The sequence below is a fragment of the Lactuca serriola genome, chromosome 3, assembly GCF_051521515.1.
Source record: "Lactuca serriola cultivar US96UC23 chromosome 3, Lser_US96UC23_V15, whole genome shotgun sequence".
Classification (NCBI taxonomy): Eukaryota; Viridiplantae; Streptophyta; class Magnoliopsida; order Asterales; family Asteraceae; genus Lactuca; species Lactuca serriola.
The window spans coordinates 41,866,106-41,878,895 of NC_136410.1; the positions used below are offsets into that span (position 1 = coordinate 41,866,106).

At 33.8% G+C, this 12,790-nt stretch overlaps 2 protein-coding genes across 3 annotated transcripts; both read right to left on the minus strand.

Annotated features, from left to right (window-relative positions):
- Positions 1 to 3,600: 3,600 nt before the first annotated feature.
- Positions 3,601 to 5,633, minus strand: LOC145092033 (putative carboxylesterase 16). The gene is made up of 2 exons (XM_079029908.1): positions 4,794 to 5,633; positions 3,601 to 4,604 (listed from the first exon to the last, which is right to left on the minus strand). Exons 1-2 carry the CDS (start codon positions 5,432 to 5,434, stop codon positions 4,067 to 4,069), a joined length of 1,179 nt encoding a protein of 392 aa, XP_078886034.1. The 5' UTR covers positions 5,435 to 5,633; the 3' UTR covers positions 3,601 to 4,066.
- An 887-nt stretch (positions 5,634 to 6,520) lies between these two features.
- Positions 6,521 to 9,711, minus strand: PUR5 (phosphoribosylformylglycinamidine cyclo-ligase, chloroplast / phosphoribosyl-aminoimidazole synthetase / AIR synthase (PUR5)). Of its 2 annotated transcripts, none has more exons than XM_079029909.1 (7): positions 9,567 to 9,711; positions 8,552 to 8,879; positions 8,371 to 8,465; positions 8,124 to 8,285; positions 7,883 to 8,055; positions 6,909 to 7,182; positions 6,521 to 6,840 (listed from the first exon to the last, which is right to left on the minus strand). In XM_079029909.1, the coding sequence occupies exons 2-7, from the start codon at positions 8,862 to 8,864 to the stop codon at positions 6,676 to 6,678; spliced, it is 1,182 nt and encodes a 393-aa protein (XP_078886035.1). In that variant the 5' UTR covers positions 8,865 to 8,879; positions 9,567 to 9,711; the 3' UTR covers positions 6,521 to 6,675. The 2 variants fall into 2 exon arrangements, with proteins under 2 accessions (XP_078886035.1, XP_078886036.1); XM_079029910.1 differs by lacking the exon at positions 9,567 to 9,711 and adding an exon at positions 9,431 to 9,558.
- Between the last annotated feature and the right edge of the window lie 3,079 nt (positions 9,712 to 12,790).

Here is a 12,790-nt window from a genome sequence, read left to right on the forward strand (position 1 = left end):
GTTGTCATCTTTGAAGCTTAGATCCATCCATGCATGAGTTATAGCCATTTTTATGAAAGTAGAATGTTATAAATCCAAGTTGGGATCTTTTGGTGCATACAAACTCACCAAGTCAGTGACTTTATGTTTCTAGATACTCTTTAGGACTCAGATCTGTGTTTTGGACCGGTAGGCTTAAGCATTAAGAGATTAATGGAAAAGTTGGCTTAATGGAGGAGTATGTTAGGCTTATAAGTCAGTACGTGCAGCATACAAGCCATGCAGCGAGTACGCTTAGCGTACAGCTGAGTACGCCCCGCGTACTCAATCAGTTTGGGCTTCGCATCTTTTGGGCCTCGGTTGGGCCACTTCTTTGGACCTTGTTGCTATGGGTCTTTGAGGCAATCTGAAATCAAGCTTTTGGACTAAGGAAAATTATTGGGCTTTAGGGTAAGGCTCATATGGGGGGTTATGCCCCGCATACATTTATAATTTTTAACATTTTTGTTTGGTAAAGGCAACTGTGAATCAGGGGTTCACTTTCACATTTAGGTGCACCTCATCTTTGGATTTTGATTGTCTTTTACCTTAAGTGTTATGAAATATGGTGATAAATAGAAATAGTGTATATCAAATAAAAGAAATTATGTTTACCCGATAACCGAACTAATTAAATATCAGGTTAACTGAATACTCGAATTTTCATACCCGATATACCCGAATTCAAAACGAGTTGGGCGGGTAGTTTGGGTTTCGGTTATTTTTGACAGGCTTAGTTCATGATAAACATAAAATTTATAGGAAATGGCTCTAAAATTAAGAATACATATCCTTATTAACAATTAATGGATTGTTTGATAGTTGTTGACTGAATCAAATCTGATTGAATCAAATTCCCGACTAAGTCAAAAGCTCTGACTAAAATCATATTGTTTGATCATGCATGTGAATGGCTTATTATCTATTGCAAATGAATATTTTACCCCTCTATTCTATTTTTATGTTGGATAAAATATATTTGTTTGATAAAATAATAAAATAACTAAAGAAAGTTGCTAAATAATTATAAAAAATACAATAGAAGTCGGCAATTGAAGTTGATGGTCAGGGATGCTTATGTGGTCGATGGAGCGGCTCTAGTAGATGTCGTTTGGTGGAGGAAGATGTGGTCGGGATCGATCGGATGATGAAGTGGAGGGGGTTGGAAGGAGGATATGAAAGGAAAGAAAAAGGCATTAATTTTGGGCACAAAGGGGAATAATGGTCTTATTTCACTCGTAAGCTATTTTTTAGCTTTAAGAGACTGGTGATCGAGTAAAATACAAGAAGTTTAAAAAATAGTCGGTTGCGGACCCTAGTCGCACGTTATTTCTTAATGGACGCAGTAAGAGTTCAAACATTTTTTTTTTGAAAGGCATATCACAAACATGGAAAATGAAAATATACATTTATAATGCATTTCGTGAAATGTCAGCAACGACATAGTGTCACTTTTTTTTAGGTTGGAGGTACCTGGGTACCTCCAAGATCATGGCTCCTCGTCATGCAGTACCACTCATTTACACTCTTCAATGGATTAATGAACCCGCACATAATCATGTACCATAAACATAAGAAGTTGTATTTTATATTGTTTTGTATGTTTTTAAGAAAAAACTTCAAGAATGGTCCATGTGGTTAGCTAAAACTGTCATTTTGGTCGAAAAATTTTTGGACCGGTACCAGAGGTCAAACTTTTTCATTTTGATGCAGGTTTGGTTCAATTTGCTTTGAACTTTTTTATAATGACGAATTTTCCCCTATTTTTTGCTTTTTCAGTTTTTTTTTTTAATTATTTAAAGGGAGAATGTCACTGTAACATATTAAAGTTTAGTCATTTTCCCGATTTGGTCACTAAACTTTTTTTTGCACAATAGACCATTAAAATCGTTTTTTATCTGTCAATTAAGCCATTATTCTCGATTTTAAAAGGTTTATCGGTTACCATTCCTATGTGGATATCTGATGTGTCAAAGATGCTTATGTGGACAGAGATAACTTCCACATGGATTTTTAAAATATATTTTTTAGTAATATTTAATTTATTATTAATATTATTATTATTATTTAAAATGATCACCAACTTTTATCCACGCCTTCACCAGAAACTTCATCTTCTCAGTTTCTTATTTACAGCTTGGACTTTTTCATTCTTCAAGAAATTTATAAAAACATATTAAATTGAAGAATGAAGAAGAAGTAAAAAAAAATATGAATTACCAGTGAGTTTTGACAAACTCTGAATTTCCTTCCAGGGTTCTTGATGTCTTCACACGAGATGGCAAATCGCAATCACATGGATGATCCAGTTGCAATTCGTCTTGTCGTTTGGAAGAAAAGGATGAGGAAGAAGATGTCATCGATCAATCAATCTAGGGTTTTAATTAATAAGCAGTCGTATCTCACACTTCTCAATGTCACGTAGGTGATGAGTATTGCAGCGTACAAGCGACGTAGATGCCACATCACCCAAAACCTACAATAGCCGGTAAAGATAGTTATTTGTGAACGAGTGAAACAAGTTAATTGGGTAAATGAGTACAAAAAAAAAAACAATATTACCCATATATGAACATTTGAAATACTTAATTACCTTAATAAGTCAATTTCCCTTTTCTTTTAATCATAAAGTTATTTAAATAAATAAATAAAAACTGAAAAAGTAAAAATAAGGACATATTCCTCGTTATAAAAAAGTTAAAAGGAAATTGGACGAAACTCATAACAAAATGAATAGTTTGGACCTTTAGTGTCAGTACAAACCTTTTTTTTTTACCAAAGTGATAATTTCCAGCTAACCGTATGGACCATTTTTGTAGTTTTGTATGTTTTTAATTGAGTTAGTTGGTTGAGAAAGATAGGACCATTTTTGTAGTTTTGTCTGTTTTTAATTGAGTTAGTTGGATGAGAAAGATAGAGTTTTCTTGTGTTGTGGATTTAAAAAAATGAAAAGACATGAGAGAGACAAACTAATATGGCAATGGGTTGAGTTGGTTGGGAGAGAATGTCTCTCTTTACCCTTATGTCATAAAGTATCATACCACAAACACCACAACACTATTGCAAGATCACGTCATCACCACATCAATTTTTTTCATCACCCTATAAAACCGGTGGGTGTTAGACCAGACCTTATCACACACGCAACAGACAACACATACACTCCAATGGTGAGGTAATAGTTTCGCATGCGGTATCCTTACCGCGGTCCAACGAAGGGATTGGTGTTATGTTCACCACGCATTGGGGACCAACCTTTTGATTACTTTACACAGTCAAAGCAAAGCGCGTCTCTCGTCACAAAGACAGCAAAACTGACATGTGACTCTTGTCATTTTTTATTTTTTTCCTTTTCCCCGGTTCGGATCCACCAAAACCCCAATTTATCCGCTTTTTACCAAATCCTGTTGATACGGGTCGAATATACACTAAAACCCAGTTTATCAACTTTTTACTATATGGTTAGTATATGGTCAGATAGACGGATACACACAAAACCCGATTTATCTAACTTGCTTTACCCTTTTAGAAAACAACTATTACTATATACATATAATTAAAGCAATTTAACAACTCGCAAAATATAAAACATCATCTTAACCAATCAAATTTTCCACATAATTACATGCAAAACTGACCAAGAATACACAGTCTCTGAAGATTAAAGAACAAACCATTTATTTTTCTATACACTATTACTACAAACAATATAAACAATAACGAAACAAAAGAATCAATAAAATTGTGTTCCCAACCTAATACAAGGTTAAAACATGCTACATCTCATTATACATCAAAAAAATATTGTTTGGCTCTTATCCTATCGAATATAATACAGTAAGTTCCAAGTTCCAACCACTCCATATTATTAACTTCACTTAATTGGCTGTTGATGGTAACTAACTTTACTCTGATAAATTTTTTATTTTTATCACCAATCAAATACTTTTTACTTTATGTACCTTGAACCTCTTGTGGTGTGCTGAATCTTATCTCCATGAGCTCAAAATTTGTGGTCTGGAAATTAAAAATTCCATTTTCACTCTTTTTAGTACGAAAACTCAAGCCCTCTGAGTGATATATACTTCTTTACCCATATGGCAATATCTTCTGCACATGCTTGAGCTTTAGGTGTCTTCAAAAACATCTCAAAGGTTGCAAATTCATGAACAGCATCTTTGTAATCATAAACAGGGGCATCTACATTAACCTGACGAAGCTCCTGTGAGTATGCAATGGCACGATCACGCATCCAATCATGTTCAGCTACTATTGTGAGTGTAGGAGGCATGTGTTTTAATGGTATTCTTTTAGCTGTCATCAGAGGGTTGGCAGCTGGATGATCAAGATTGAATTGATCATCTGGTAAGAAAAGCTTCCAGGCTAACATGGCCATGGTTCTGTCATAGAGGTAAGAGTTAGCTAGCTTGATTTCGGATTTTGTTGGAGTGTTTCCGATTACAAAAGGGTACATAAGAACTTGTGCCACCACCCTTACAGGGTCTAATAGGTTCCCAGCTTCTACTGCTTTTTGTGTGACATAATTTGCGATGTTTGAACCAGAGCTTACACCTAGGAGGACACACCTGTTAATGGCAATAAAACCAAGAAGAAATCAATACATTGTTTTTGCCTTTCATTGAGGATCTGTGTGATAGATAGATTCGTGTGGAGTGGTATACAAGTTAACAGATCGTGATAACCATGGAACAGGTAGGATTGTGCCCAAATCGGAATAGATTCTAAGAGATAATGAATTCTTGAAGATTTGTTACCTGGAAAGATCGGCATGAGCAGCAATCCAAGGCTCGATCATGGAAGAACCAAAACCATCAACGATCTGTCTCCTCCTGAGGTTAACGCGACCTGAGATCCTACACTCGGCCAAATTCGCCTGCTTAGCTAACCAACTCAACGCCTCAACGCCGTCCTCAAACGCCGCGGGATACTTACTCTCCGGTGCAAGCCTATACCCTACCGCCACCACAATCGCATCACACGCCTTGGCGATCCTCCGACAAAACAGATCATTCGCCAACGAAACACTGCTTCCGGTCACAAATCCACCTCCGTGAAACTGCAAAACCACGGGCAATTTACGTAAATTATCGCCTAGAGCTGGCGAGTAGCCACCGTAAACCCCATCACTTTGTTTTAACCCTCTAGATTTGACAAGTACTGAATCAGGGAGAAAGATCCGGAGGGTTAAAGATGTCAATGGATCGATATGGATATCTTTGGTAGCTACACCGTCTTCAGAGAAGCTAGGGTTGGCAGGAGCGACGGATTCATCGGGGCGAGAGACGACACCGAATTGATTGAAGATTTTGGTGTGGGTTTCAGTGAGGGTTTGTAATTGGCGTTTCAAGATGAATTTATGAAGAACACTGTAGAATTTTACAGATACGGACGGCATGTTGAACAAGGAATCAAAGAAGAAGATTTAGTAAAGAACATTTGGGGGAAATTTGGGGATTAGTTAGGGTTTTAAGGTGATAGAAGAGACTTGTTCAATTCAAAATTGGGGAAGAAGGTTCGAACATGGTATTAATAATTAATTGAAGTATACAGGCGTAGGTGTGTTATTTTTTCTATAAGGGTAGGCTGCGTTGTATGGTTATATTTCTAGACGCCTGATGATTCTTACGATTAGTCATTTACTACTTTCTTGGAAAATTAATAACAATCATTATTTATAAGACCACATGTATGCATGTGTTGAATTTTAATAGATTAATCAAACTAGTAACTAGTGTTTTCGGTTTGAAAATTTGGTGAACCAATTAACTAACGATATCCTAAATATTAATTAAATAATAGATAGATTAGAAACAAGTTTCTAAAATTAAGCGATGCCTTAAATTTTAACAAAATAAACAACAAACTGATGTGTCAATTGGTTAAGAAATAGTATTTTAAATCTGCTTATGATCTTAATTGATGGTGTCATTATTTGCCATTTTAGATGATTGACAAAGCACAGCAAAGCAAACCCATAATTTTATTTGTCAATAATCATATTAATATTTATTTTGAAAGATTAATGTTTGCAAAAATATGGTACACCGACACACAACAACTCAATTTTCAAAGATACAGCAAGTACACTGGACTTCGCATGCTGTCCGATATCGTTGGGTCATTGCATATTGACATGCATTTCCATAATAAAGTATATTATTGCACCTCAAAATTACGATTAGGATTATCACGTCTTTTGTATAATATTTCTACATATCAGGTGTGTTGCATTTGTTTGTATACTTGTGGCCTTGTAGGATGCCAAGTATTTTATCTTATTATTAAAAAAACATTTCCAGTTTAATTAACGTTAAAATCGATAAGGTTATATTCTGTTTTCAAAGTCTTGAAAACATCATATAGATAATTACAAGTTTAATAACTATTTATACAAAAACAATACAAAAATTGCAATCTTTTTTTAACTTAACACAAATTTTCGAATTAAAACAGCTCCAATACACAGACACAAACATGACTCTTAAGTCGCAAAATCCCCGAAAAAAACATTTATTTCACACCTCCAAAATTACAAAGTACAATACTAAAACAGCAATGGATCAAAACCCACAAGTTTATGTTAGTAAAATCCATACCTCAAAGTAACAACGGGTCACAAGAAGCAAGTCATCAAAACTACTGATAACCCACACCATCACCGCTTATAACTTCACCAATACGATACACCATCCCACCTTCTTCCTTAACTACCCTTTCAGCAGCCTCTTTACTAACAACCAAAACCATCCCAATTCCCATATTAAAAGTCCTCTTCATTTCACCATCTTCAATTCCTCCAGCCTGAAAAAGGGCAAAACCGGAAACATTAAAATAAGCAACTTTTTTTAATACTAAAAAAACTTACATACCTTTTGGATCCATTTAAAAACAGGGGGAACCGGCCAAGAGTCGTTATAAACAAGAGCGCCAAGCCCTTTCGGGAAAACACGAGGGATGTTATCTGTGAAGCCGCCACCTGTTATATGTGCAATTCCTTTTATACCCTTATTGCCCTCCTTGCTTATGATATCAAGCACTTGTTTTACATATATTACAGTTGGTGCCATTAAGGCTTCAGCTAATGTGACAGATTCTTCACCCGGGAGTTTGTCTTTCAATGAAAGCCCACTTCTCGCTAGCACCCTATAACAAACAAAATATATATAAACAAAGAAATGTATACGTTACATTATAGACTAAATTACATTTTTGGTCCCTGAGTATAGCTGATTTATACAATATTGGTCCCAAAGTTTTCTTTGCCAAATTTGGTCCTTATTTGACATTCTTGTAATGTCTTTGGTCCTTGTTCCAAGTAAAATGACTATTTTTGGTCACTGATTATAGCTGAATTTGGCAATTTTGGTCCCAAAAATGTATAGTCCTTTTACTTGGAATAGGGATAAAAAATGTTAAAAAAACCTCAAGGACCAAAAGTGCAAGACAACCCTTTGGGACCAAAACTGAAAAAGTAAACTATATGCAAGGACCAACAAAATGTAATTTTCTCTATATTATATAAATAGTAAATTACATTTTTGGAACCAAAGTTTGTTCAAAAACTGCAGTTTTGGTCCCAAATAGTTTTTTCTTACAATTTTGGTGCCTAATTTCAATTGTTGCAACAATATTGGTCTTTGAGTTTGTTCAAAAACTGTATCTTCAATAGTTTCCTTTTGCAATTTTGGTGTCTATAGGGGCCAAAATCGTTACAACAATTCAAAACAGGCACCAAAATTGCGAGAGTAAACCATTTGGGACCAAAACAGTAATTTCTGAACAAACTCGGGAACCAAAAATGTAATTTAGTCTTATATAAAGGAAGTTTGAATTCTTAAACCACCTTCGAACAAGTGAGAAACCATTTGAGTGGACCCCACTAGATGGGAGGCCAATAAGCACATCTCCAACTTCTATATTCTTCCCATTTATAACCGACTCCTTTTTCACAATTCCAACTGCAAAACCACTAAGATCGTATTCTCCTTCTGCATAAAAATCTGGCATTTCTGCAGTCTGAAAGAAAAAAAAAGTCAACAACAAAGTCAAACCTTAAGAAAAGTACGTTGCTATTATTGTACTACCTCTCCACCCAAAAGAGCACAGTCAGATTGTTGGCAACCATCGACAATTCCTTTTATAACCTTTTCAGCAAGATCAACATCAAGGCGACTTGTTGCATAGTAATCAAGGAAGAATAAAGGCTTTGCTCCAGATGTGATGATGTCATTCACACTCATTGCCACCTAAAGGGTAAACATGTTTTAGTAATAACAAAAAAAAGTATAATAATAGTAATAATGTCGGAAAGTTGGTGAATTTTATTATTACCAAATCAATTCCAATGGAATCATGGATTCCAGTCTCGAATGCCAGCTTAAGTTTGGTTCCTACACCATCTGTACCAGCTACAAGATATGAATCCCCTAAAAACAAAAAATAACTAATATGAGAAAAGTGTATGTAAGAAATAAATTTTAATTTTTAATAGTAATAAATAAAAAAGAAATACCAAGTGGAAAAAGGCCACCAAAGCCTCCAATTCCAGGTGCCATCTTGGCAATCCTGCGTACAAGCTCTGAACCAGCATCTATGTCAACACCAGCTTCTTTATATGTAAGGCCCTCTTCATGATTGCTTTTAACCACACATGAAATTCCATTTTTTGTATGTCTTCTGAATGATAAGTTTGTAGGTTTCTTAGACAAGTAAGAAAGCTTGTGTGTTGTTGCAGAAAAGGGAGAGGTATATGATGATTGACGACAAGAGGGCTTGATTGTGTACTTCGATGTCTCTAGATTTGATCCAAATGTTGTAGTGTTCATGATGCCAAAAAGATGCTGAAAGATAGTTGGTAGATTAATATTGTTTTATAGAAGTTATTATTGATTTTTTTTTTTGCATGGCTTATAATTTTGACCTCTATTAATCTGTTAAAATTGTTGTTGTCGAAAACGTCGTTTTATTTTCTATGTGTGGGTACTAAAAAACTGAAAGATCAAATACTATAAATTACGACTTTTTCCATAACAACCCGATTAATCAATCACAATTTAGGGATGTTTGCCTAATAATCAGGATACACTATCAAGAACCCTTCATTCACTTTGCTTTTCCACTGTCACCTATGCCTTAATCACCTAATTTTCTCAAACACAACAGTTTCGTAGTTCATATATAGCAATACTTTCCAAATTCTACCAATGTCTGCTCCCCTTGCATGTAATCTGAAACTAATATTTCGTGCATGTCAATTATTCTTCTGTCTTCTTCTTTTTAATTTGGTTATAGAGCTTTAAAACCACATATACATTGGTCGATTTACGAATTTTCTCTATAATTATGTAATCTTATACACAAATTCTTAAAATTTTCACCAATATTAACTTACTTTTTTTGCTAGCTACGTCATCCATCATCAACAGAGGAGATATAACACCTCATGGACCAACATATAAATGAAAAGAAACCACGTAAATTTGGGTCCTTAGATAACAGAAGAAAACGTTTGACCGGAGAAGGCGTACCTTTTGATTGTGGTGTTATAGAAGACGAAACTGCGAGCGCGGAACAGAGTGACCGAAGTGTCCGGAGGAGAAGGAGGGATTCAGCACAGGGTTGAACCGTGTTGAACTTGAAGCCCTAACTTGGTGGTTTGGCCGTTACCGTTAGCGAATCAGATTATAAAACAAGTTCAATTGTGAAGCCCAATTTTTTCAAACCCTAAAACGCCTAAAGCCCAAACAACTATAATTCTTAATTCCAACCATGTTTATTATCTTCCAATTATTTTATGGTATGATATTTACTTTTAGAGATAATGAAGAGAAAAATAGTCATGTCATCTATTTATATCTAACATGTTTTTAACATATTTTTTTAAAATGGAATACGTCCGAAACTCCATATTTTGGCCACTTCGCCATTTTGGATTCTAGTGTATACTATATAGATTTCAAAGCATATGTTCTCTTGAAAAGACATTTTTACTTGAAGGACTCGGTGAAGCTTTGGTGTGAGCCTATAGGAATGGTGATGCATTCTAAATTAAGTGATTCAAACCCTCAAATTTCCATACACGAACAAAGAAATCATCTCTTTCGTAGATGTTATCTTCGTATTCAAACTAGGTTGTTAGTTTCGTAGACTAATAATAATGTTAATGTGGTTGCTCGGGTCCTCCAAACAAAGATGAAGATTGTGGGTATTTTCATTGTATTGATGAATACCTAATAGTCAGTACAAGGAAAACTTTTTGAAATGCATACATAGTTGAATGAGATAACGGAGTAACATCCTATTGAACCAAATGTTCAAAAACCAATTAAAGCAAACAACTATAACTTAGTGTCTCTGGTTAGGATTTTGATATTTTTGTGCGTTACTTCCACCATTTTCAGTGTTGTTTAAGACTAAACATGCATTGTCCCTAGACTAATTAGTTGGATGTACCTGTTATTGCAAACTTATATATATATATATATATATATATATATATATATATATATATATGTGTGTGTGTGTGTGTGTGTGTATTTTTGCATGAAAATGTCATCTTAGTCTTTATAAGAAAATGACATATTAGTGTTTATATTAAGACATCGATCATCAAATCTAGTGTAAAAATGATTAGTTGTTCAAAGCCTAAAAATATTGTGTTGTACCTAGACTAATAACCAAAAAACTAAACATCGCCTTAAATTTAATGATCTACAAGCAGGTAATTTTATACTGTATGATCATAAAGTATTTGGCATGGAAATTATGAGGAAGTTGTTTTGAGCCTTATTTATAAGTATGTTTGTGTGGACTGTGCATGTTGCGAATACAGATGTCAAGAGACGCCATTTTTATTGGTCAATATATGTTTAAGGAAAGTCACACAATGTAATAAGAATTTATTTTTTTATTTTATGTGAGGGGAATAAACCCCAATTGCAGATGTGCTTTAAAAACTCTTATAATAGCAATATACGTTAAGAGTAAATCATTTATAGCAATAAATGTTTAAAATTTGAGGTGATGTCTAAAGTACATTTGTGTTGAAGCTAGGGAGTTTGAAAAGATTATAAATGATTACAAATCTCAATGAATCACATATAGTTTGCAATTCTTATACAAATATTATAATCCCATAATAAATAATTTCAAGTATGTAAAAATTTATTTAAATCTAATAATAAATTAGCTCATGAATTTATCAGCGTTATAACAAGAATCATCTCTGATAATGTCAGCTTAAAAATATGATCACCACTCTGACTTGGTTATCTTCATAAGCATCCATTTTATGGCAGGAAAAGTGACCAAGGAGAAGCTTCGAAGGTTTTATCTCTGTTGAAGGGTGTAATTGATTATAATAGCTTGAAATATGTGGATTTAGTAGTAGATGTGAGTTCCAATTATCTTGTCTGTTAAAAAGGGTGTTATCAGAAGATCTCTATGTACTTTCAACCTACCCGTAGTTGCAAATAAGTGTTTGCACATGATTCAGCTTAATATTTTAAGTGAGTTTTTAGAAATCTATTTTTTCATTGAATATTGTTCAAGTTTTGTGAGGACTTTTTTTTAGCTTGGGGATACTGAAGACATTCAATGAGTACTTCATCTTACTATGAATATTGCGAGATATAACAACATACTTTGTATTACAATTTACAACCCTACAGTTATGTTCTTATCAAATCATTGTTTTTCTGGTGATCAAACGGTTAAATTGTAATATTTAGCAACTTTTCTTGATTTCTATATTTTATACCATCAAACTTTCACTTTTTTGGTTTTGTTGACAATTTAAAAGAACTTTCAAAGTAAAATAATTTAAGGTCACATGAATTTAATTTCATTTTGTTACTGATAATAGCAATGTATTTCTACTACATTATCAATAATTTCATTTTGTTACTGATAATAGCAATGTACTTCTACTACCTTATCAATAATAGCAACATCACTTGATTCTAAAATTATTTACATATTTTTTCCAATATTGACGATGCATTTTTATTTTTTACTAAAAAAAACACAATCGCTTTTCTTTATTAATTATGCCAATCTCGGTCCATATTATATTTGGAGTATTCACCATCCTAAGATCAAGATATTACACTTTAAAAAATCTATGTGGTTATAACATTCCACCTTATTCTTTAAAAAACGAAAATTGCCTTTCTGTGCTCGTGCTTAGCATGGGCCTTGGAACTTGCCTAGTATGTATATATATATATATATATATATATATGCAGGAAAAGGTCATCTTAGTCTTTATAAGAAAATGACATATTAGTGTTTATGTTAAGACATCGATCATCAAATCTCTTAGGGAAGAGAAAGATAAGGAGAGCTATACATAAAAGGCAAAGCATTGGCAATTCATTTTTTGGTTTTGAATAGTTAACACACCCTAAATCAATGAATTCCCATCAACAAACCTTTATTTCAATATTTAAAGTTTTTTTTTCAAAAAAATGTTCCCGAAATGATGCGTTACAAGTTTACATCGATGTTTTTGTGCTTTAACTTTCTAAATCTTTTAGTTTTCGATTTCCTAGGATGGATGTTAGGGTTTCAAACCCAACAAATATAAAAGGGTGCAATGTACTCCAAAAACACTGTTATTATACACTAAAAAGTAGTACACGGCAAGCAAAGTTGATCCTTAAAGACAGAGGACTAATGTGTATATTTCTTTACGTAAGGTACAAGTCAGTCACCCAAAAAGGGGGTTCATATTTGCAGGATATTAAAAAAC

Bases quoted from the DNA above. Each gene is read 5' to 3' on its own strand.
- LOC145092033 (XM_079029908.1), bottom strand. From the start codon at position 5,434: ATGCCGTCCGTATCTGTAAAATTCTACAGTGTTCTTCATAAATTCATC. The intron at 4,605-4,793 runs GTAACAAATCTT...TGCCATTAACAG, and splicing joins GCTCATGCCGATCTTTCCAG to GTGTGTCCTCCTAGGTGTAA.
- PUR5 (XM_079029909.1), bottom strand. From the start codon at position 8,864: ATGAACACTACAACATTTGGATCAAATCTAGAGACATCGAAGTACACA. The intron at 8,466-8,551 runs GTATTTCTTTTT...TTTTGTTTTTAG, and splicing joins TGGTGGCCTTTTTCCACTTG to GGGATTCATATCTTGTAGCT. The intron at 7,183-7,882 runs GTGGTTTAAGAA...TGTTTGTTATAG, and splicing joins GGTTTCTCACTTGTTCGAAG to GGTGCTAGCGAGAAGTGGGC.